The sequence below is a fragment of the Ambystoma mexicanum genome, chromosome 2p, assembly GCF_040938575.1.
Source record: "Ambystoma mexicanum isolate Mex_15411 chromosome 2p, UKY_AmexF1_1, whole genome shotgun sequence".
Lineage (NCBI taxonomy): Eukaryota > Metazoa > Chordata > Amphibia > Caudata > Ambystomatidae > Ambystoma > Ambystoma mexicanum.
In genome coordinates this window covers 1,122,460,466-1,122,486,350 of record NC_090923.1, presented here as the reverse complement: position 1 = coordinate 1,122,486,350, position 25,885 = coordinate 1,122,460,466, and the positions used below count along the sequence as shown (strand labels likewise).

General features: G+C 47.4%; 1 protein-coding gene across 2 annotated transcripts in view; it reads left to right on the top strand.

The window, feature by feature from the left end:
- Positions 1-25,885, top strand: part of STX5 (syntaxin 5) — a 208,855-nt gene that overhangs the window by 108,983 nt on the left and 73,987 nt on the right. For both annotated transcript variants that reach the window (XM_069645161.1, XM_069645162.1), the window contains 4 exons: positions 10,531-10,647; positions 10,749-10,805; positions 10,895-10,976; positions 16,951-17,051. In XM_069645161.1, coding sequence (XP_069501262.1) covers positions 10,531-10,647; positions 10,749-10,805; positions 10,895-10,976; positions 16,951-17,051 — 357 coding nt within the window. The remainder of the gene's footprint in view (positions 1-10,530; positions 10,648-10,748; positions 10,806-10,894; positions 10,977-16,950; positions 17,052-25,885) is intronic.

Below are 25,885 nucleotides of genomic sequence, written 5' to 3'. Positions count from 1 at the left end.
GAAGAAGGAAGGTTTCCTGTATCAATGGCGTGAGCCCAAAAGGAAGACGGTCCTCTCGATTCCTTTACTGGACGACATCTGGGACGAAGCGCTGTTGGTCCTGAAGAACCCTTCCACGGCGCCTGCCAAGAGAGACCGGTATGAGAAGTACCGGATCCCGGATTCCGCCCCCATGTGCCTTAGGGCACAACCGACCCCGGATTCGGTTGTCTCCGCGGCAGCCATGAAGGCGGCGGCGGCCTCAACTTCGACCTCCCCACCGGACGGCGAGGGAAGAAACTGGACGACATGGGGTCATCTCGTCGGCCGCGATAACGATTAAAGCGGCCAACGCCCTTGCAATTGTGGCCCGCTACGATAGGGAGCTGTGGTTTAAGATCGCTCCCCTTCTAAACTTCCTCCCGGATGACAAGAGGGCAGAAGCCCTGGAGATCCTTCAGGAAGGCGAGGTGGCGTCGGACCATGCCATAACGGTGGCCACGGACACTGCTGACACTGGTTTTCGCCAGATGGGCAATAGCATTTGCCTTTGCTGGCGTGGTTGGCTCAAGGCAACCGATTTCTGCCAAGATGTGCAGACCAGAGTTCTGGACATGCCTTTCGACGGGAACAATCTGTTTGGCAAGACAGTGGACAAGTCACTACAGGCCATCAAGGCCAACACGGAACTGCACGGGCCTTGGGTGTTCTGCAACGACGACGGCCGCCCTTTCGGAACTTCCAGAGGCAAGCAAGGTGTCTCCAAAGGGTTCGGCGGCGGCTCCTCGATTTACCGCCAAGCGCCCCGCTCCTCGTCACAGGAGACCTATAGAGGACACGGCAAGGCTGGAGGATCTCGTCGTCGTCGTCGCCAAGGCGGCAAGGCCGCTGCTAAGCAGGATTGAACCGGCTGTAGCGTCGGGCCCCCACCTGAGCACCCCGGTGGGAGGCCGGCTGGTCAAGTTCGTCAATGTCTGGGAGCCCATCTCCACCGTCCGATGGGTGCTGGATGCCCTGGCCCGCGGACACACTCTTGAGTTTCTAAGGAAGTTCCCCCACATTACACCCGTGGCCAGGAAGGAAAACCACGTCCCTCAACTGCTGCTGGAAGTAAGGGCGATGCTGAAGAAAGGAGCCATTGAGCTCGTCCCAAAGAGGCTCCGGGGCTCCGGAGTGTACTCGCGATACTTCCTCGTAAGAAAGAATTCCAGCGGCTGGCGTCCCATCCTGGACCTTCGTCGGCTAAACAAGTACATCAAGTCCCAGAAGTTCCGGATGGTCACCCTTCAACACATGGGACAACTGGAGGAAGGCGACTTCCTATCGTCGTTGGACTTGGAGGATGCCTACTTCCACATCCCCATCCTAAAAGGACACCAAAAGTTCCTGAGATTCGTAGTCCAAGGGTGACTCTTATCAGTTCAAGGCCCTTCCCTTCGGATTGAAGTCGGCGCCCAGGGTATTCACCAAGTGCCTAGCACCAGTGGCGGCGCGGCTGCGCCTCCAGGGGATCCACGTCTACCCCTACCTGGACGATTGGCTCATCCGAGCAAAGACAAGAGAACCTGCCGTCATGCACACAGCAAAGACTGTCCAACTGCTCACGGACCTGGGATTCTCGATCAACTTTGCGAAATCCCACTTGGTGCCGTCGCAAGTCGCCCTCTTCCTGGGAGCCAGGCTCGACACAGTGGCGCGATTGGCTTCTCCGTCGGAGGAAAGGACAAAGGCCATCCTGGGCAAGGTCCAACAGTTGTTGGCCATGGACGTAGCCAGGGTGAGGTCCATCAAGTCCCTGCTCGGCATGATGTCCTTGTGCATCTACCTCGTGCACCTGTGCAGGCTGCGGATGCACCCACTGCAAGAGTTCCTCGACGCCCGTTGGATGCAGGCGGCAGGCAGCTTCGAAGACAGGATCTCGCTCAACGAGATCTTCCGCCAAGCAATCCGATGGTGGGGCACCCGCGCGCATCTCACGGCGGGTTTGGACTTCCAGACCCCGGCACATCAGGAGAAGGTGACGACGGACACCTCCCTGGAGGGATGGGGAGCGCACACCAGAGATCTCCACGCAAGAGGCCTTTGGCTCCCGGAGGAGAGGTCGCTACACATCAATGTCCTGGAGCTCCGAGCCGTGTTCTGGGCCCTCAGGTCGTTCCTCCCATCCCTCAAGGGCAAGGTGGTAAGGATCTTCACCGACAACACCACCACGATGTTTTACATCCGGAAGCAGGGAGGCACCAGATCCCCAGCTTTATCCAAGGAAGCCCAGGATCTGTGGCACTGGGCCGTCGCCCAAGGGATGTTTCTGGTGCCCTTCTATCTGGCAGGAATAAAGAACACCATCGCCAACTCACTCAGCAGGGAGCTGCACTCGTGCCATCAGTGGGAACTGCGTCAGGATCAAGTGGATCTACTTTTCCAATGATAGGGCAATCCCCAGATCGACCTATTCGCGACGAACACCAGGTGCCGGAGGTTCGCCAGCAGGTTTCCCCAGCCGGGGAGCATGGGCGATGCCTTCTCATTCCCCTGGGATGGCCTGTTCCTGTATGCGTTCCCACCGTTGCTGTTGCTGCTGCAACTCAGATGGTCGCGGTGCAGGATGATCCTAATCGCAGCGGCTTGGCCGGGGCAGATCTGGTTCCCGGACCTTCTGGACATGTCAGTGTCCCCCTCAAACTGCCGACGGATGCGGCTCTTCTCACCAGAGAAGGAGGCTCCATCCTCCATCACGACCCGGGGTTGCCGAACTTGCAGGCCTGGCTCCTGCAGCACTAGAGTTTGGAAGGTACGATATCCCGGCGGACTGCAAGGAGGTGCTTGCAAAGGCCAGGGCGTCCTCAACTCTCAGTGCTATGGACACAAATGGAAGAGGTTCTCTGTCTGGTGCTGTGCACAGAAGATTATCTCTCTGCGGATTACGGGGCCCCTTAAGTGCTGCCGTACGTCCTGTCGCTGGCCAAGGCAGGGCTAGCTCATGCCTCCATCAAGATCCATCTAGCGGCGATTTCCCGCTACACCAGAGCTCCGGGGCGATCATCTCTGTGGTCTCATCGCCTGATGAAGGAGTTTATGAAGGGAATGTTCTGATCATTCCCGTCGGTGAAGGCTCCGGCCCCGGGACGCACCCCTCCTTCATGCCCAAGGTGCCGTCGGACTTCCATCTCAACGAGCCCTTGGTGTTACCTGTTTTCTTCCCGTCGCCTTTGTCGCTGGCCGAGAGGACTTTGCACTTGCTGGATGTGGCTAGAGTGCTGAAGTTCTACGTGGACCGCACAAAGAGTTTTCAGAAGACATCACACCTGTTTGTGAACTTTGGACCTGTGAACCAAGGGAAGGCCCTCTCGAAGGCTTCCTTTTCCAGATGGCTCTCCGGCTGCATTATGCACTGTCATCGGTTGGCGAACCGACCGTTGCCCGGCTGTCCAAGAGCCCATTCAACCAGAGCGATCGCTGCTACCACAGTCTTCCTGTCTGGATTCGCCCTTGCTGGACATCTGCAGGGCTGCTACGTGGAGGTCGACGCACACCTTCACGAGATTCTACTGTGTCGACCGGGATTCCAGGGAGGAGTCCAGAGTCGGCCAGGCAGTGCTGCGCAACCTGTTCGCCTGAAGGTGGATCAGGTGAGGAGGTAAGAGATGCTTAATGTTGAACCTTGCCACCTCACGTGGTTGTGCATGTGTGTACTGCTATGTATTCTTGTATTCATGAGCATGTGAATCCATGCCAGACCCCATGCTGGAGAAGGAACAAGTTACTTGCCTGTAACTGTTGTTCTCCAGCATGGGTCTGGCATGGATTCACATGCGAGCCCTCCCTCCTACCCCTCTGCGGCTCTTCTCTTGGTCTTACTGCCACTTTACGTGCTTCCAAATCTGAAGATGGCTGCCAGAGGAGGGGCTTAGGTAGAGGGCAGTCATTGGCTGGGGGCAGTATGACCCAGAGACCAGTGATTGGTTACTAGTAGAAAGACAGTTCAAAAACGAAACAGATTTTTTCTTTACCGAGGATTCCCAGCCTGACGACGGGGAATATTCATGAGCATGTTAATCCATGCCAGACACAAGCTGGAGAACAACAGTTACAGGCAAGTAAGTTGTTCCTTTCATGCACTTTGGATGGTCGTTCCAGGTTTTCGGCGGTTGGTGAGAGAAAGAAGATCCTGAGTTTTCCTTTGTTGTAGGGTTTCGGTTCCAGGCGGATGTCACTGCTTGATCTGAGCGTTCTTGTTGGTTGATGTAGATGCAGTTTGTCTCTCAGGAACTCCGCGCCTTGATTGTGTACTGCTCTGTGTGTGATGCACGTTGTTTGGAATTTTATTAGTTGTTTTATTGGTAGCCAATGTAGTGTTTTTAGCGCTGGTGTGGTGTGTTCTCTTCGGGATCGTTTCAGAAGCAGTCTGGCTGCCGCATTTTATATGTGTTGTAGTTTTATTAGAAGTCGTTCAGGCATACCTAAGTACAGGCTGTTGGCGTAGTCTACTCTAGACATGATTAGAGTGATGATGGTGGTTGTTTTGTTGGCGAATTATAGGAACGGTACGATCCTCTTTGACGCTCGCAGGAGAAAGAAGTATTTCTTGAGTAGGGTATTTACTTGTGGCTCTAGGGTGAGATTATTGTCCATCATGACCCCCAGTTCTTTTTCAATTGGCGAAGGTGCTGGGGTTGTCCCGAGTTCCCTTGGCCAAGGGATGAAGTGGTTTTCTGCTCCATTTTTTGTGACGATCCTTATTTCTGTTTTGCCTGGGTTGATTTTGAGGCAGTTGGAGTTCATCCAGTTGAATACATCGCAGAGGCAATTTTCTAGCGTTGAGTTTATTTCTAGGTTATTTTGTATTTTGAAGATTTTTTTTTTGTATCGTCGGCATAGTTGTATTAAGTGAGGCCGTAACTTTTGATGATTCTGATTAGTAGATATAGGTATATGTTGAATAGTAGCAGGGAGAAGGATGATCCTTGTGGTACTTCACAGGTGGAATCTCTCGGGCTGGATTTGAAGGGTTTCGTCCATACGGTTTACGTTCTATTTGTTAGGAAGTATTAGATCCATAGTACGGCGGTGTCTGTTATTCGGAGGCCTTCTAATCTCTTTGAGGGTGTTGTCATTAACTGTGTCAAATGCTGCAGATAGGTCTAGAAGTATCAAGGCAGTGCTGCTGTCTGAGTCTGTGTTTATTTTTAGGTCTTCCCATATTGAAAGGAGAGCTGATTCTGTTCCTCTCATTGGTCTGAAGCCAACTTGTGCCTGGTCTAGTAGGCAGTGCTCTTTAACAAATTCTTGGGTCGTTTATGTATATGTACGTTTCAAGCAGCTTGGCTGTGTATGGGATGTTGGAGATGGGTCTGTAGTTGGAAAGGTCCTCTACGTTTCCCTCTGTGTTTTTGAGTAGTGGCCTGGTGTATGATGATTTGAAGGCTTGTGGCACTTTCCCAGTTGCAATTGAAAGGTTGAGGACGTTCCTGTGATATTCCATGGGCGTTCCTTGTTTAAGAATCGATTTGTATATGTCCGGGGGGCAGGGGTCCTCGGGAGACCCTGAGTTATTGCTTTAATTCACCAGTTTGACAAAGGTCTCCACTGATATTTCTGGAAAGCTTCGTAGTTTGTTCTGGTGTTGCTCCTGAGTGTAGGCGGGGATCGTAGTAAGATCGGGTGGTCTGCTTTATATGTTTTTTTTGATGCTGGTGATTTTGTTTTTGAAGTGGTCTGCAAGGTCATTGCATAGTTTCGTAGACGAGTTGGTGTGGTGTTGCATCCCGGTGCATTTTTAATTTCATTTATGATTTTGAAGAGTTCTTTTTGTGTCTTTGGTGCTTCAAAGATTCAGTTGTCGTAGTGTTTCCTCTTTGCTTTTTGTATTTCCTTTTTGTATGCACGGTTGTGTTGTGGGAATTTCAGCTTATTCGCAGTGCCGTTTTGTTTTCTCCTATCTAGTTCTAGTCTTCGGTTTTTCCTTTTTATAGTGCTGAGTAGTGGGGTGAATCATTTTGCCATTGCCCTTTTATGAGAATGAGTGAAAGGTTTTTCTTTGGCAATGTTGTCTGTGGTTGTTATAATCCAGGAGTGCAGCAGGGCTACTTTTTTTTCCAGGTCAGCTTCTTCCATAAATGTTGGTTGCGGCGGTTTGCTGAGCTCCAGGAGTTCAATTAGATTGGAGTTTTTGATGGTTCTCCAGTTTCTTTTCATGGTGTTCGGTGTTTTGTCTGGTTGCCTGTTTACTGGAGGGGTCATTTTGATTACGAAGGGGATGATGAGGTGGTCGCTCCAGAATATTTGGATTGGGGGTGCTGTGGTAAGGAGCTGTTTATTTGCGAAGATTGCATAGAGTCTATGCCCTGCCGAGTGGGTTGCTCCTTTGACTAGTTGTTGTAGATTCATTGCTGCTAATTGGCTGGTTAGAGATTTTTGTGTGGTTGGTTTCTCCTTCGAACCAGATGTTGAAGTCTCCGAGCACGATCAGGTGATTGTGTTTGATGGCTAGGATGGAGATTGCATCCGTGAAGGCGTCTACGAAGGTTGCATCGTAGGTTGGTGGTCTGTATATCAGTATGAATTTCAGGTTTATTATGGGACTTACTGATAGATGTATGATTAAGGATTTGCATTTATTGATGTTTAGTGGGTCTTCCAGTTTGATATCCAGGTATTCCTTGTGGACGATTGCCAGTCCCCCCCAAGCCCCCCTCTTTTGGCTTTCCTGTTTGCTTGGATGCATTTGAAGTTTTCAGGCATGCAGTTGTTGAGGGTGATCTTGTAGTTGTCGTCTAGCCATGTTTCTTTTACAAATAGGATGTCGATCCCTCCGTCGCAGAGCAGATCGTATATTTCGGTGGCATGTTTGGACATTGACGTTGCATTGATTAGGTTGCAGTGGATCTTTTTGGTGTAGTTTTGCTTGTTAGTGGTTCCTTCTTTTGGTTTGCAGTTGTTTGGTTGTGGTGAATCTTTATTGGCGTTGATTGGAGGAGGATGAGGATCAGCGAAAGCTGCATCTTCATTGAAGGGGTCTGCTAGATTGAAAGCTTGGCTGTTCAATAGTAGTGCTTCCCTGTTCATGCCGGTTCGATGAAGAGCAGCGAAGGCTGCTTCTTCATTGAATTGTTCAGTTAGGTTGATGTTTGGGTTGTTGGTTGGTTATTACTGCATTTGTCGTTTTGTCTGGTGTCCCGTGGGAGTTGACGGTGTCCTTCTGTTCTTGTGATGTATGGGGCGATGGGGTCGGAGTCTTCCCACACTCTTCTTGGGTGCTCCCGTCTTTTTCTTGGTTGTCTAGGGCTGTTCTTAGCGTGTCTTGATGTCTGTGTCGTTGGGGTATCCAGGTTCTAGGGTTGTTGCGAGGTATGGTGTGAGATATAAGGATTTTTTCCTTTCGAAGTTTGTTCTGGTCGTGTTGGTTTTTGACTGTTTCCTTTATTTGAGGCTGTTGCTGTAGGGGTAAGTTGCATTTGTGTGTCCATGTCCAGTGTGGCCTTGTCTTGTGCTCTCGGCGCCCCTTCCTGGTCCGGGGCATTTTGGTGCTCGATGCAGAAAAGCCGGTTGAGTGGTTGACTGTGGTGTCTTGTCCTTGGCAGTACTGGTGTTTTTCTTGTGTTAGTAAGTTTGGGTGCTTTTTGTGCTGTCTATTCTTCAGGTGGGTTGAGTATGTCTCCTCGGAGCGCTGTACGGTGGGGTTGGGGGGTGCTGGGTGTACGGTTGTCGGGAGGCGTAGGACTAAGTTCGGTATCTATCTTATGTAGTTCTCTTGAGGGTTATTGGTGTGGGTTTATACTATACTATCACGGTCTAGTCCCCTATTGGTGTGTGTCAAGTTGATTTAGACTGAGTTTTAGTACGAGACTAAGCACAGCTATGCTCTGGCCTGTATAGTATGGGGGTAGAGGGGTCCGCCCCTGATAGTGCAAGATGAGTAAAAGACTGAACACAGCTAGATTTGAGACTCCTTTATAGTGGGAGAGAGGTCTACACCTAACAATGCACTTTGAGTATAAGCCTAGTCACAGTTAGGGCTTAACAATGCAATCTGAGTATCAACTTAAATACATCTAGATTTGAGAGTCCTGTATAATGGGAGAGAGGCCTATACCCAACAATGCAATTTGAGTACCAACCTAGACACAGTTCGGGTCTAACAATGTCATTTTGATATAGGCCTAGGCGCTTGCTGTGGTGTAGCGTAGTATATTAAGTACAGTACTAACTTGGAGGCGCGGTCTAATATTCACATTACTGTTTCAAGGTCTATAGAATTGTTGTGTAGCAGGGCTTACGTAGTAGGGTGGTTGCTCTACTCCCCACCCTGTGCTAATTCCCTCCACCTTAGAGACCCCCAGCAACTTTGCTGGATTTTGAAGACTAGATTTTTTTTTTTTACCTGGACACAGTGAGACCTTTTTTCCCCACTTTCTCATGTATTTTAATGTGAATTCTGAACTTTGCATTCCTTTTGGTTATGGAGCCTGACAAACTCCATAGGCATCATCTTTTACAGTTGGTCACACAGCACCCTCAGTGCAATGGCACAGGGAAGTCATGCAGATTTCCCAAGGTTTGAATACCTTCTCTGGGATTAACTACTGTTTCCAAGAGCAGTAAAGTGAGATTGACTTTACTTACATTTGTACATTTCTAGACCCAGTACACACTATCTTACAATAGGGTGCTGGAGGGGTTATCTAGTATACCCTTTGTTTAGCTTCTCATGTAACCTTTTTAATGTTACCCTTTCCTCACTGAGTGGCTGGTGGCAGTGGTTTACTTTTAACTACTATGGAGTGCATCCACCACGGGCTGCGTTCGCAGCTGCATTAAAGCACCCAAGGGTGCACTATTTGTCAAAATGGCCCTGGTCGTCTTTTTTTGCCATTTCTTTGTGGAAAGGCCCTTCTTGAGATTTACTCTGTGCGCCAAACCAGGTTTGGTCCCTTTGTTAGCTTTGCCTTTGGAGGTATTCACGAGTGAAGCCCGCCTCTGGCTCCAGGGTGTCTGGGGTGGGCAGGAAGCGAGGGAGGTGCCCGAAACTCTCTGTGCTTAGTATCCTAGGAGACCCAAATGCACTCTGTAGTGATTGGCTGGCTGACTATCCGGCAAGGACAGCCACCCTGCTGGGTGACTGACAGCTAGGCTGAAATGAATGGGAGAGAACTGAATAAAAGGTGAGGCTTTTGGCTTGGAAGGCAGAATTGACCAGTGGACAAAGGAACCGAAGAAGAACTTGAAGAAGATGCCTGCTGCAACTCCTGGACCGTTGGTTTGCCCAGTGAAGGCCTGCTGCTGTGCTGAAACTCCAAATTCGGATCGACAGAGAAGCCCCTGCAAGGACAACTTCTCCCCTTGAGTTGGTGGGACCAATCAACTCCAAAGTAAGCCACCTGGACATTCTCTCGGAGCTGGTTGACTTTCCACAGAGTTGCTGCCGGAAACTGAAATACCAGGGAGAGGAACACCAGATTGTGTGCGTTGCCTTTAAATTGTCCAAGAGCTCCAGGAAGATCCTCCGGACTCCAGGAAGCTGGACTGACCGAGCCTGAGCCCCCTTCAACAGAGTGCGGGGACCCCAGAAGCAAGGAAAGCCCATCTCGACAGCCAGGAACTGCAGAGTTGCTATTTGCAGTAGACGCGAGGAGCTGAAACACAGAACAGCCACTTGTTTGAAGATTACCGGTTGCAAGTGTTGACAGTCCCATTGCAGTGCAGTAGTCCCTAGAACTACTCCCTCTTGTCCCCACGACTGAGGCCCAGGAACAGTGAGATCTGCAGAGTTGCTCAGGAACAGTAGTCATCTGCTGCACTCTTTCTTCAATACAAAGGTACTGTAAAGGTCTGAGAGAACTTACCTCTTGCTGTAGAGTTGCTTGCATCTTCTACTACTCACAAGTCTAACGGCTTGTGGCCCTCCATCAGTCACCTGAGGGTGTAGGTTGTGTCTGTGGGCCATCCCAAAAGGGTACTTACTGATTTAGAAATATTAAGAGTGTATTTTGTGAAGCATATTTGAGTGTTACTATTACATTGCTCCCTTCTGAAGAAGGCTTACTCTAACTGACTGATACATTAATAATTGTTTATTCAAGAAACTTTGTGTGTAAGAGTTTATTTGAATACTTGTCACTGTGAATCTCTGTGTAACTCCCCTACAGCTCACATTGACCCCTCTTGAGATGAGCCTTGTTGCTCAACACGCTACCAAAACTGTGTTGTACAAGCTTATACCAAAGGTTGGGTTTCCTGTCACCTGTAGTCAGGGTTGTTGTAGTGTTCCCAAAGGGTGCTGCATACAATCCTGCCTAACATACGTTTGTTGTTATGGAAAAATGCTAACAAAAAGTATTTTTCTTCAAAAATAGACATCCAAAAAGTAAGGAATTGCGTGGTCCGAATTAAGAGATTGTCAGTGTTTCTTCCCTGTTAAATCATGCTGGCCAGCTTCTGTGCTCAGTTTAGCTGTATTGCATTTGGTTTTGAATTTGAAGTGTTTGGCAATGCACTTCGCTTGCCCCGTATCTGTACTACGAATGTGTTACCTATGTGCTTTTGCTCTCACAGGACATTGGCAGCCTGAATAAACAGATAGCACAGCTGCAGGACTTTGTGAGGGCCAAATCCAGTCAAAACGGTCGGCATGTGCAGACACATTCGAACACCATTGTTGTGTCTTTACAGGTGAGCAGATGGGGATACTAACGAGGGCTCGCATTGCATATTATTGCTCTGTATGTTCTCTCCCAGCACTACTAACATTGTTTTTTTCTCTTTCTCTTCAGTCTAAGCTTGCATCCATGTCAAATGACTTTAAGTCTGTTCTGGAAGTGCGAACAGAAGTGAGTACAAGGTCACAGATTTCTCGCAGAGGCCTGAAGTGCATGCTGCAGCAGATTACTAATTTAGCTCTTCCTGTCCTCTCCTGCAGAACCTAAAGCAGCAGCGCAGCCGGCGTGAGCAGTTTTCCAGGACCACTGTATCTGGGCGGCCCCTTGCCGCCAGCAACCTGGGTATGTGAGTGCTGCCAGCTTTTGGTTCTTTTTCCTTTATCATTTGTGTCCTGTAGTTTGATCTGAGCTGACATTTCTGCTGTGCCAAGAGCTGGATGTAAGATTGGCAGTTTTACTAGTGAACCCACCTGCCTAGCTCATAGAATAGTATGTTTTACAGTATTGGTGCCATGATCCAACTGCATTTGTCCTGGTGGGATTTGATCTTTTATTTTTATTTGTCTCTGCTGTCTCGTGCATTGGTCTAGATATGATCTGGTTTTTTGCAGATGGGGGTGTGTATAAACAACCCACCTCTCAAACCTATTTCCGGATCCATCACAGCCATCCCTCCACATTAGTCCTTGGTTACTTTGATTCAGACTTAAGGCATTTTTGGGGCTAATGCTTTGTGGATACTAGGGTGGTGATTTGTATGTACTATGTGAGGATTGGCCCCTAATACGGACTAATACACCATGGCAAGCATGTCTTCATAAATCAGTGCCTCCCTGCCAGATACGCTAGAAACAATGATGTGCCAAACCATCTTTGACACATCTCTATTAATGTGAGGACAACTGCTCTCTGGATAAGCTTCTCAAAGTGAGTGCTGCATTCTCCGACGAGAAATGGGCATGTTACATATACCAAGGCATACATTTGTTTTCCAAAATTAATTAGCAGAGTTTGCTAATTCAACTTTTTTTAATTAGCAAACAAACACATTTGATTAACAAAGCACTAATATTGTTAACACCACCAGACGTTACATGTACCATACAAATATATAAATGAACAATGCAGCAGTTTTGTGTATCACTGAAGTAAGACATTAGTGAGATAAATCAGACCTTGCCAAGTTCTTTAAAATTCCTGCAGGTCGAGTAACTTAGTTTACCTACTCGACCAAAGAGAAATGCATTCGGCCCATGGCAACGGATTACAACTAATTTAAATGTGCTTTCTGTAAAATGGTGCATACCAGCACAATCCCACTTTAGTTTGGCACACTGCTGCCAAGCAGAGGCCAGCCCTGCACAGTGAAACTTATTTGACATTTATTTAAACTTTACTTTGTTTGCAGTAAAGGTTTCAAACATCCCCCGCAAATTGTACTGGTCTTTCCTAAAATCTACACGATTATGCGAGTGGGTGAAAATACTTTGCAAGCCCTGGGTGAGTGTCTGTAAAAGTTTAGCTGCATGAATGGACACAAATAGATATGATAAAAAGGCTTGGAAAAGAGTTTGCCAGCTCTCTATTGCAGGTGCTAATATATAATGTAACCATAATCCTGGAGCACAGCAAGCTCTGGAGGCTAACTGCAGTGATGGTAATGCAGTAGATCTATAGATGTACATACTGGATGGAACTATTGATCACTGCTATGCGTAAAGATCTAGTTAGCTTTGTCTATTCATTATATAAGAGGAAAGAAAGTAAGAGACTAAGCAGAGTGAATGGTGTAGCAGACAGAGAACTGGACAAACTAGGTGGAATATTGTAGTTGGTGGCCATCTCACTTTCAGGGCAGATGGTATAAAGCAACCAGGTGATCATTTATTGTGATTTTTTTACTTTATTTTATTTATTGTGAAGTTGTAAGACGCTTATACATCAAGTAAATTGTGTTTCAAAGCACCCACAGGGCAAAAGGGAGGGGACATGGGGAGGAAGAACAAATAACAGTGAAAGATAGAGGCGGGCCTACTAGGCCTTGTGAGCATTCAGACCTTGCAAGTGCAGTGAGGGAGTGGATGGGGGAGTGGGGGGGTTAAGTGTTCAATGTTTTAAGAGCTAGGGAGTGAGCAGCTGTAAGTGCCTAGGTGGAGCGGTCAGCTGTAAATAAATAAGTGCAGGCCTGTGGTGACATTGGCCAGTGGGTGCCAAGGCGAAGTGCTGGCGGTAGGGGGGGGGGTTGTAGGCGATTGGGTGTGGGAGGCCAGGACCCGGGAGGACACACAAGGGCTCTGGTCACCAATCTCACCAATTGTGGGATTTAACAGAGGAGGGAGGAAGGAAGGGAGGAGGTGAAAACGAGAGTCTTGAGGAGCTTCCGGAATTTGAGGAGATCCGGCTCAAGACGAAGAGGAAGGGGGAGTTTACTCCATAGGAGGGCCAGATCGGCCACCAGCTCGCTGTTTAGCGAAGCGCTTAACAAACTGAGAGTTGGTGCCAGAGGAGCGTAAAGATCTGGAGGCAGAGTATTTGGTGATGGCAAGTTGTAGATAGTGTGGTTCCCGGCCCAGACAGCTTTGTGGCTGATGCTTGAAAGATTTGAATTGATCCCTGCAGAAACCGGCATCCAGTGGAGAGTTTTTAGGGCTGTAGAGATGCGGACCCTGGACTTGAGGCCAAGGATAAGTCTTGCAGCCCTATTCAGGATTAGCTGGAGTGGTCATAGAGAAGAGGGTAGATTAATGAAAAGGATATTGCAGTAGTCTAGCCGAGAGAGAACCAGAGCTCTAGAGACATTGAGCTTCTGGGGGAAAGTGAGGAAAGGAAGAATTCCTTTGAGGAGGTGGAGTTGAAAGTGGGACTTCTTGGCAAGGTCCTGAATGTGAGGAATGAAGGAAAGAGAGGAGTCGAAGATGATTGAAGTATTTCTGGCTTCAGATGAAGGGGAAGGGGGAGAGCCCTTAGAAGATGGCCAGAGTGAGGGGCAGAAAGAGGGAGCAGGAGTCTTGCTTGCTTTGAGGCAGAGATCATTGGAAGTACACCAGGACTGAATGGCAGATAGTCAGTCAGAAATGATTGAGGAAGTAAGAAAAGGATCGGAGGGAAGTTTGAAGAAGAGTTGTGTGTCATCTGCATAACACTGGAAGTTTTGTGGAGAATGTGGAAAAGCGGTGTGCAAGCGGAACATGGTAGTTGTTAGAGCCAGGGAGAGAGGATGCAGCCCGGGTGGACGATGCAGATAGAGATAGACGTGGGGGAGGAGAAGGAGCCCTGAATAACCTGGGACAGACGGACGGTCACTGAGGAAGGCCAGCCAGTCCAATGCCTGCTCCGAGATACCAAGGGTACCATGGAGTCATTTTATGGGGATGGAGTTGTTGACCGTATCCAATGCAGAGGAGAGATCAAGTAGAATGAGGACAGCTGGAGAGTTGGAATCAAATACAAGCAGTTCCTCATGGGCGTTCAGGAGAGAAGTTTGTATGCTCAGAATACAGATTGATGGTTGTGGAGGCCACCAACAAGTTCATTGTGCTGGGTCAGTTGGGCGAAGACGACCTTCTCCAGGCGTTTCCCAAGGAAGGGGGTCATAGATGTGGAGTGGTAGTTGGCTGGACAAGACTGGTCTGCAGAAGGTTTTTTCAGGTGGCGGCGCACAAAGGAGTGCTTGAGGGAGGAGGGCAAAGATCCAGTAGCAAGAGTGGTTGCAGAAATCAGCGAGTGCAGGGGCAAGTGAGCCGATATAATCCTTAATGGTTCTGGAGGACCAAGAGGAAAACCTGTTTGGAGGAGACCTTCATGGAGCGGGCAACTTTGGTGACCTAAACAGGTGCGATAGGAGTGAAGGAGGAGAGGCAGAGGTAGGTTTGGAGGCCATAGGAGGCAAAGGGGTATCTATGGGGGAGTGGGAGACGGACACGAAGGTGCTCAGGATGTCCTGAGTTTTTGCAGTGAAGTGTGCAGTGCGTTGAGAGGACCTAGGAGAGAAGAGGTGAGGAGGAGACTGCTGAGGGGTTGGCTAGTTCCCTGCAGATTTTAAAGATTTCGGCCGTGTTGTTAGATGTACTAGATGCAGGCCTAGATGTGGGCCCTTTTCTTGGTGCAGATGGAGAGTCTGTATTGCCTTTAGAGCAGACGACAGGCTAGTTTGTCAGATGGTGAGCCTGAGGTCTGCCACTTCCGCTGCGCAGCTCTGCACTTGCATTTCAGTTCGGAGTGGTACCAAGTGTTAGGATTAGAGGCATGTTTCAGGCGGATCCTCATTACTGGGACAAGAATGTCAAGGGTATTGGTAATGGCAAATCGGAGGTTGCTGAGAGCAGAGTCAGAGGTGGAGTCTGTTGTGGTGAGAGAGGGGGGATGAAGGTAGATGCAAAGGCAGCAACTGACACTTGTTTCATCGGATGGATGTCGAGGACCCAGGTGAGAGGAGAGTGGTCTGGCCAGAAGAGTGGGGTGGTCAGTGGGGAGGAGAGTGGAAGATCAGTGTGGATGAAGGCATCCAGAGTGTGTCCAGCCAAGTGGGTAGGACCAGAAGGGAGAAAGGAGAAGGGAGAGTGAGGTGCAGAGGTAGTGGAAGGGAGTGGAGGCAGTGATTGAAAAGTCCAGGTGGATATTAAAATCGCCCCCTTGAGAAGGAGTTTAGTGTTGGTACTGAGGATAGCGAAGGAAAAATCGGTCCATTCATAGAAGAACAGGGTGGTAGAGGGAAGTGGCCTCTAGATGATGGTCAGTGAGGAGGTGGGAGAGATGACCAACTTGCAAACCAGGCTCTTGAAGGATGAGTAAGGCTGGGTGAGTATGAGGGAAGAAGGGACCCACTCGGGGAAGATAAGAGCAACCCCACTACCTGCATGGTCAGGGCGAGGCTTGGAGATGATCTTATAGCCATCAGGGAGAAGGGAGTCAAAAGCAGTGACTACGCTGACCTTGAACTAAGTCTCGGTAAGAGCAAGGATATCAAGGTCAATGTCTTCAAGAAGGCGGCAGATGTCGGCAGTGTGTTTGATGGCAGAACGAGAATTAAGCGTGGCGAGATGCAGGAGATCCTTGATAGAATGTGAAGGAGTACAGGATCAGTTTGTGAATTGAGCACCAATTGCAAGCTGCACACAACCGACAGGTTACAGAAAGAGGGTTGCCATCAGAAGGTGTTGGCCGTTTAATCATGTACATTTTCAAGTGTCCATTCGCCAATATGATGCATCTACCCCAATAAAATGAAATATAGTTGACACTATGATAGTTAGATACACTAACCTACACTTTACTGTAAAGTATGGAGACAATGCACTGTTTTACAGTAGCAACACATGCTGGTCTTTGGCAGACAGGAGACAGTTAGCTTAATAAGGTATTATCCCGATTAATACTGTTTGCAATTATTTGAAAAAGAAAAAAAGAATTCTTGCTTGCACATGCACACAGGCCTTTGGCACTTAGGAGTGGAGGAGACTGCTGCATTCTCTCTACATTAGCCTCTTGGAATTTGCAGGGAACAGAGAAAAGAGGCTGAGGGAGCCCTGAAGGCAAAAGAGGAATGCAGGGCGATCTGTCATTTCATTGAACATGGTAACTTAAATAGCTAGGTTTGCTTCACAATTTCCAATTTAATTTCCGAACCTACAGAATTGCATAGCAAATTGCTACACAACACTGCTTATTTTATGCCTTGTATACCAAGTGAGATCCTGTTACATAGTGCTATGCTTTCCTAGGCAAGTTTTCATGACTCTTGATTACTGCATCAGATGGAAATCACTTGTTCTCCCTCAATGACGTTATGCAATATGTTTTTGCATGCACAATCTTTTAAGCACACAGGTATTGAAAACCTAAGCAAAACTATGAGACAATACATGGTTTTAGCACATTCTTTTAATATACTTAATTATTTAGTTGTGATAGAATTGGGTATGCAGTCTGCCGTGCACTCATGCTTCAGGGCTTTCGGGTGGCTTGTTTAATTGGGACCCTGCATGGACAGTGGGTTAGACTCATCTGCATGGTTCCTGGATGAGGTACAGCGTGTTTTGTGGGCTTGTGCATCTGATGAAGGTCTACAGCCCCTTATACTATGAGTGCTGTCTCTTATGCCCCTTTCCTTTTCTCTCGAAGTTTGTGTAATACATCTTCTCTGTTCTACCAATATATCTTGTGTTTTCTTTGTGCGTGAATGCCTGCCACTCCTCACTCTTTGTCTGTTGAGAACCTGCCTTTGATATGGTTTATTTTTCTCTCTTTTGGTTGGATGTGACTTGTTGCCCTTGAAATGTCTGCATCCCTCATGTTTTGGATGTCTCGCACCAAACAGGTGGGTCTGTGCTACTTCAAGATGACGCTCGACGGTCAGGTGATGTCATGATTGACATGGATTCGCGAATGAGCCAGCAGTTACAACTGATAGATGAACAGGTAAGGTGCTGTGTCAGTCCAGTGGGTATGGTTAAGTAGGGATTAAGAGTGCTGTAGTGGCTGCAACAGCTGGACCCAAGCCTTCTGGGAATCTATGCCCAGGTGTTAAGAGGGATTCTTGCATGCAGGCGGATGTGTGTTTGCCACTGCAGTGGTGGCGTTGGTTTATCATGGATGATCTAAAGATAGGTGTGCAAGGTGAACAGCTGTTTAATAAAGGATGGCGAAGGTAGAGAGATGGTATTAGAATGGTTTTCAATGCCACCTGATCAGATGAATTTTCAGAACTATAAATGTGGATGGGTTCTGAGAGGCCACCCTAGTTGATGAACAGGGTAATTAACATGTGGTTATAGCCAAACTATATCAAGGTAGTGTAGACTGAACAGTAAGGCAGACCTCAGGACCTATGGGAGTCAACCCATTATGGAGCATTTGAATAATCAAAGAAAAAGAGTACACAAATACTATTTTGTTAAGTCTTCAAATAAAAATGTAAGTATCGTCCCCCTAAATCACTTTATAAACACACACACATTTCAGAGGCTTGTGGATCAGCTCAGAATAACATGCTTGCATAGCCTGACATCTTGTGGTAGGTGCAGAGTATTTCATGACATGTACTGTACCCTTCACCCGTCGAAGTCCCTCTGATAGTTTTCTGCTATTGTGGTCTGTCACATTCTGCAGAGTTTGTGACTTATTGCCGTTTGTCACTTATTGTGATTTCAATTAGCGATCGTTATATCTACACCGCTGCAACAGTTTCCTCGATGGTTCATGAACAGAGGGGTTTCGACGACCGTAAAGTAGGGAGGTGGGGGTGGCTTATTTCTCCTTCTCTCCTCTTAGAGAATGCATACATTTATACACTCCCTATACACTTATTTTGTTCTGCCCTGCACCTTCAGCATGTAAAAACTCCTTTTAAATTTTTACCTTCCTGTCACAAGAAATACCCCTCGAAAGACACTTGCTGGGTGTACAATTGCTGCTTCCCGAGAGACCATTGCGAAAAGCGCTGCCCATCATGTCCGCTTTTTCACCAAGCCTTGGGCGGATCACGCCATGCAGGCGGAAGCCTTTTCAAATAACCCAGCAGGTGCCAAAGAGTCAGAAGAAGAGCAGGGGAGTTCCAGCGCACAGTGCTGCCGGGGAAAATATGGGATCCGCAGATTCCAGAGGGTCAGTCCCCCCCTCCAAAAGGAAGGCCAGCAGCCCTGATATGGAGACCACACACATCGACAGTGGCACACATAAGCACAAACATGGGAGTGGGTGTAAACACTGGACACACAACCCCCAGCCATTCCACGACAAAGACGTCGAAACATGGCTCCGCCGTGCCAAGGCGCACGTCTAGTGCTTTTGCCTCGATGCAGTTCTTTACAACCACTCCACCTGCACAGCATTACACAGTTCAGAAAGTAGCATCAAGTGAAACTTTCACCATGCAGAGCACAGTCAACGTTTCGGAAGCGCACGTCCCTCAATGTACGCCGAAACAGACACTTGATTTGTCTGACACTTACAAACAACTGGTGAAAGGCACACATTCACAAAGTAATGTAGCCGAAAGAAACACATTGTACAGAAGCCTTATCCCCTTGATTGGAAGCTTTTCTCTCAAACAATCCATCAAACCCTGAATAAGTGATATTCCCCCCAAAAGATACAAGAACAGGTTCATGGACTAGAGAATGATTTGAAGAGACTGTGGACGAAGTCTCTTCTTTTGTCACTTTCACTGTTAGACAAAAACATATTGGTTCAGAAGAAGGCCAGCCTCCACTCAAATCTTCGAGGTTACAAGAGGATATCTCAACACATACAAAAGTCGAGGATTTAACAGGGGATAGTGATGACCTAAATTAGGACTGTACAGGCGATCAAAGAACTTCTCACGAGTACCTTGATAATGATCCTGATGATTTATATGATACAGATGAGTTTTTACTCCCAGCACCTGATGATCAGGGCCAGCCTTTGCCTGACTCACCGGTTCACAATCAAATTCAATACAATGATTTGCTCAAAAAGGCAGCAGACATTTTCAAAATCCAGACTCAAAGTATTCAAGATTTAGATTTTGTTGCTGAGATGTTGGATGTAAAGACTTCCATAGGATAGTTTAGTCCACTGCTCCAATCAGTTACTGAAAGGTTTCAACCATCTTTAGCAACCCCGTCTCTGACTAGGGTGGTTGATCTTTGCATTGAAAATATTTAGGCCTGCTTCTTCAGACCCCTTATACATAAAATTACTTCTTAAGCCAGACTCATTGGTAGTTACTACCACCCAGAAAATGGTAGATACTCCTTAGCTTTAGCTAAAGCACCACCCTAAAAAGAAAGTAAAAAGCTTTTTGGACTGGGGAGAAAAGTGGCTACCTCGGTATTGGCATAATTGTTTTTTTTATTTGGTTGAATGGTACATTTGTCCGAATTTGGCCTGTACCGGTCGACCGAATAAAAATGAACAATTAGGCTAATATATATGTAACATGTGAAGCGGGGGTGTCCCCTGCTCCCTATGATCAGTATGTATTAGCCTTGGGGTGGGGGGGGGGGGTTGCAGGTGTGTCCCCCGCTTCCTCAACATGGGAGGCTGGGGACCGGGTAAAAAAGAAAAATGGACCCTGCAGCGTCGGATCCTCCAAGCGTTAGAGGGACGGATCTGATGCCGCAGGAGTGAAGGGGACCCGGCGGCGTCCACATAGGTAAGTAGGTGAGTGGGATGGGTTGGTGTGCGTGCCTATGGTTTGAGCTTTGTTCCTCTCATGATCGCATGCAGGCCGTTTTTTTTCGGTCTGTTTGCTGCAATCAATTGTCAGAGGAACAGACACCACCTGACCTGCTACAACAGAGTTTTAGGGGACATTGTACAATCACAATGAGACTGTCTCAGAACCCCTATGCTCTCAAATATCTAAAACTGTAGCAGATGGCAAACAGTTTGCCAATAACATTATTAAGAGCAATTTAGATGCAGCAGATACTGCAGGTAGATTTGTGGCCGAGGGCACGTTGTTAAAATGCCAAGCTTGGTTACGTCAATCAGGTTTTAAGCTTGAAACTAGCCACACTATTAGATATGCCTATAGAAGCTAATTTGTTGTTTGGAAACCCAGCAGATGATGCCTTGGAGACAGCCAAAAAGGATCATGAGACACGCAACTAGGCTAAATCACTAATAAGCCTTCTGTCCAGCGGGGTGTTTTTAACACCTGCCTTATTTTTGTGGCCAAGCATACCCACGTACAACACAAGCTAGTTACACCCAAGGATCTTCCCCATGGTATTCAGCCACCTCACAATCAACCCCCTACCAATCCAGTTATCAAAGGGCGAGGTAGGGGTTGCGGTCCCATTTTCACTAGTAGTTGGTCGCATCTCAGAATTGCCCCACCCACGGAAGGGAATAGCTTCAGACAAGTGGGTACTATCACCCGTGTTCAAGGGGTACTCCATAGAGTTCCTCACAACACCTTGCTTCCATCCACCGAAACAAAGGTCACCAGAACACCAGCGAATTATAGAAGGCTAACTACAATCTCTGCAGAAAGGAGCAATCGAGCAGGTCCCAACCCATGTGGTAAATAGGGTATTTATTCAACATACTTCCTTGTCCCCAAAAGGATGCAACTTTGCGCCCTGTATCAGACCTAGTCCAGCACACACTTCTGTCAAACCACAAATGTTTTGTATGACAACCCTTCAGGAAGTAATTCCACTCTTGAAACTGAGGATTACATGGCAACATTTTATTTAATTTATTTATTTGTAATGCACCGGTTCTCGCGAGTATCGGGGCGCAGAAACAAGCACACGAAAGACGGAACGTATATGTGATGGGACAATTCAACTAGAAATATCTCAAGATCAGTGAGTCATAGGTGGCGTTATCAGTCGAAGATGTTGGTTTTCACAAGCTTACGAAAGAGCAAGTAGTTTGGTTCTTTCCTTATGTTGACTGGCATATTATTCCAGATATCTGCTGTGATAACAGGAAAGGATTTACCCAGGCCCAGCCTGTGTTTGTGTGGCGCTACTTTGATCCTATTTTGGTCCATAGATCTTAGGGTGCGGCTTGAAGCATAAGACCATATTTTGGATTTCAGGTAGCCAGGGGCTTTCCCATGGATGCATCTATGAGCTATTGTAAGAGCCCCCTGCCCCTCCAAAATCTTGGGCCTTGCCATTTGCTGCCCCCAGCCCCTGCATGCTGCCTTGCAGCCCTGGCTCTCCCCGTCGTTCCTCCCCGGCCTTAAGCCCGCCTCCCATCCCTCCCCCTCCCAGGCACAGATGACCATGCTTGCTGCACCCAGGGATCGCACATTCAACGTCCTGCGTCCCCAGGTGAGCCCCTCGAGCCCCCCTGCCCCTCCAAAATCTTGGGCCTTGCCATTTGCTGCCCCCAGGCCCCGCGTGCTGCCTTGCAGCCCCGGCTCTCCCCGTCGTTCCTCCCCGGCCTTAAGCCTGCCTCCCAGCCCTCCCCTTCCCGTGACTGGTGCCTCCCTGGGCTTACCTGTCCCCCTGCCCACCCCCACCCTCCCTGGGCAGCCCGCTGTCCGGCAGCCCCTGCGGCTAAGGGCCCAAGGGCGGCTCCCACATTGGCGGTTCCAAGATGTGTCTGCAGGTGTCAGCAGGGGAAGCCAATGAAGCCACCAGACACTGACAAAACTGTAAGTGCTGGCATGGGTGGGGGTAGAGCAATTACTCTACTCCAGAAAGCTCCTGCCACTCTAACTTACCTTTCAATGGCCTAGACTGCTACAGACTTATACCATGCATTATTAGAGAGATATGTGACCACCAGCCTCAACCTATTCATGGCTGGATAGCAAACACTGCCTGCAGTATAATGTTAACTAGTACCATACCCCGGGAGAACCACAAATATTAGCCGGCGTCGCATCTAGATAGAAATGTGATTATCATATGCCACGCTTAGATGGAATTCTCAAGCTTAGCCCGCGTCACATCTAGAGAGAAATGTGATTGTTAGCATATGCCACACTTAGATGGAATTCTCAAGTTCAGTCTGCGCCAAATCTAAATAGAAATGTGATTGGTAGCATATGCCACACTTAGATGGAATTTCAGAAATGTGATTGCTAGCATGTGATTCTTAGCTGCACCACACTTAGAATTCTGAACCTAGCTTGCGTCGCATCTAGATAGAAATATGACTGTTTGCATGTGCCACACTAGTATGGAAATCTGAACCTTAGCTCGCGTCGCATCTACATAGAAATGTGATTCTTAGCATGCCCCACACGTAGAATTCTGAACGTGGCCTGCATCGCATCTAGATTGAAATGTGACTGTTGGCATGTGCCACACTAGTATGGAATTCGTGTTGCATTAGGATAGAAATGTGATTCTTAGCATGCCCCACACTTAGAATTCTGAACGTGGCCTACATCGCATCTACATAGAAATGTGATTCTTAGCATGCCCCACACTTAGAATTCTGAACTTTAGCTTGCGTCGCATCTAGATAGAAATGTGATTCTTAGCATGCACCGCACTCAGGATTTTGAACCCTAGCTTGCATCGCATCTAGATAGAAATGTGACTGTTAGCATGTACCGCACCTAGATGGAATCCCACAATTGCAAGGACAGCAATGCCAACTAACCAACCAACTAACTATTCCATCCCTCTGCATATACCTCTCAAACTATAACCAAACACAAACAACCACAAGCCTAAAACGCAGCAATCCACACAAACTTCACAACAATGCAACAACAAAACAAACCACACATAGACTTGCACAACAGCACACAATGACTACGGACCATAAAACACCCCATGCCCAGCCAACGGACCCACCGGGCTGAGGCTGCCAACAGCACATCACTGCTCTCTTGCACTTTTCCAGCTTATTCCCACTAACCCACCCCCTCTGCTCCCCTTTTTCAGAGCCGTCAGAGCGGCAGGGGACCACTTCGGTGGTGATAGTGCGCGGTACAAATGCCCTTTAACATTAACATAACATTAACATTTCCACTTTAAGCCAGTGTAGCTCCTTGCTGATGTGGTCAGATTTTGATTTGCCTTTGATTATCCTAACTGCATTTTGTTTTGGATGATCTGATACACCTGTAGGCTTTTTTTGTTAGCTCCTACCATTAATGCGTTCCCGTAGTCTAATCGGGATAGGATGGTTGCTCTGGCCACTGTGGCACAGTTGTTCTCTGAAAGATAGGGTCTAATGGCTTTAGGGAGTCACAGATAGTAATTGCATGTTTTTTTGTATGTACTGAGTGTGAGCTTCAGCTCCTAGGGATGCTTCCATCATCATAACTACGGTTTTCACCTTCTCAAGTACTTTGATGTTTGTGTCTTCGGTCTTAAAGTTTGCATAGTCTGGGGTTAGGGAGTTTCTGGCGTGGGTGGATCCAAAGACCACCAGCTCGGTTTTGTTGCCGTTCAGGCACATCCAATTGGAGTCCATCCATTGCTCGATGCTGTTGTTTATTCTGAGAAGATTATCGTTGTCAGTTTTATGGTCCCCACTAAGTTCCAACACAAGCTGCGTATTGTCCGCATAGTTGGTAAAAAACACATCTGCATGATCTAATACATAGCATAGAAATCTGATGTAGAGGTTGAAAAGTAGTGGTGATATGCTGGCTCCCTGTGGGACCCCGCAGAGAATCTCCCTTTCCATGGAGAATTCATCTCCCCAATGGACTCGAGAGGTCCTGTTCTTTAGGAGAGTCATTATCCCTGTATTTGCCGCTGGTGAGCAATTTGCCGTTTTACCTAGTGCTACTTCAAGCAGATTGTAGTTTAGTAGGTTGAATGCGGCGCTGAGATCCAAAAGGATAAGAAGTCCTGTTTTTCCTCTGTCCATGATGCTGAGCATCTTTGTAAGTCCAGCATAACTGATTCTGTACTGTGTGCTGGTCTAAACCCTGACTGTTGTGGGTGAAGTGAGTCTGAGGCCTCAATCTGTGCCTGTAATTGAGCGGTAGCTACCTTGTCCATGATTTTGAGCAAGAAGTTACAATTCGTGATTGGTCTTAGGTTGCCTGGATCTCTCAGATCCATGCCTGTTTTTCTTTATCAAGGGGGTTACAGTGACCTTTTTGTCTGGACTGAGGTACTAACTGGTCCCTGAAAGAGGTATTAACAATTTTAGCCGGTGTAGGGGCGAAAATATCTGGGTGTTCGAGAATTGTTTTGGCTGGTAAAATGTTTTCCGCGCAGGATTTTGGTTTCATAGAGGCAAGTGTTTTTTTTCATCTTTTCTGCGGTGATGTACGATAAGTGGAAAGTTTGTATGTTTGCAAGAGGCTTTTCTGCTGACATTTTTATGGTTTTAGGTTTGCTTAGTTGGGCTTTTGTGATTTTGTCTCTAGACTTTTCTAGTTTCTCAAAAAATGCTTTCTGGGTGTTATCGCATTCCTGTTATCGCATTCCTGGTGGAAAGGTGGCGAGATGGCAAGGGGTTTGTCAGGACTTCAAGATGTTGAATACTTTACTTGACACATTGTCTGCTGCCAAGATTTGTTTGTTGAAGTGCTGATTTTTGGCCTCTATTATTTCTTTCTTATAGCACGTTTCTGTGGTTTTCCATTTTTCCCTATTTTCTGCTGTGGGTTTATCTTCCCATGCGTTTTCCAGTTTTCTTTTGCCTCCTTTCAACTGGGACAGTTCTTTAGAGAACCATTCTTGCAATTTACTTTTGGTTCTAAAGGTTTTGGCCTGTAAGGGAGCATTTTGATCTACTAGCTTTTTTAGATGGTCCAGGAAGGGTACTCCTCATGGTGTCACAAGAGTCCTCTTCTTCAATACTCGTGGTAAAGTCTTTTATACAGGATTCAAGTTGTTTTTTCTTAATGTTTTTGAAGTTCCTTTGCATGATTTTTATAGGAGGGCTGGGGTTTTTCTCCTTAGGCGAGGGGGAGAGAGACCTGAAAAGTGACCCGGTAATGGTCTGACCAGATACAGGGTTCGGTTTGGTAGTTGTGTGTCTCAAGGTTGTTGGTAATTATCCAATCCAGTTGATGTCCATTTTTCATTGTCGGTTCTCTGTTAGTGATGTTGTAATCTATGTTTTGTAGTGAGCTTTCTAGGTTGATGGCGTCTTTGTCTACCTGATTGCCGTACCATCTATTAAGGTTTGCGACCGCTAATGTGGCGCAGTTGGGTCCTTTCAGGAGATTTAGGAGGTGAGTGAAATTAAGGCAATTGTTTTCAGTTGGTAGGTGCTTAAGGTGAATCATTTTGAAGCCAGTGCATGATGATTTACCTTGTAAAAGTGCAATGGAGCTTCTAGCAATTACTGCTACTCCCTCTCCTTTTCCGGTTTCCCTGTTAGTGCAGTGAATTACATACCCATCAGGGACGGCAATGTCACAAGTTGGACCTATAGGCTCTTAGAGCCAGGTTTCTGTGACACAGAAGATGTCTATATCTTCCTCAATGATCCTGTCATGGATACATTGGGCGTGTTTGTTGAGTGAGCGTGTATTGAGTAGACACATTTTTAGTTCAGTAGTATGTTTTGTTGTGGTTGGTGTAGCTGGCAACTGAGACGCAGAGGGTCTTATTTTTTTGTGTTGTCTTTTAATTGCAAGTTCCTCATTGTTTCTGTTTTGGTTGTCATTGTCCTGGGCGAGACGCGTCGCTATCATGGCTTTGTGTAAGCAATGAAGTTTCTGTTGCTCTAGGAGCAGGATGTTCAAAGAGGGAAAGCCAATGTTTGTATGGAATTTATGTGATTTGGTGCCTCTGTGTTTCCTGACAGCGTTTTCTGCGCCAGACGCCATGGATGGCGAGGACCGGCTTGGCCCAGAAGCACTGGTGCTGAAGCGC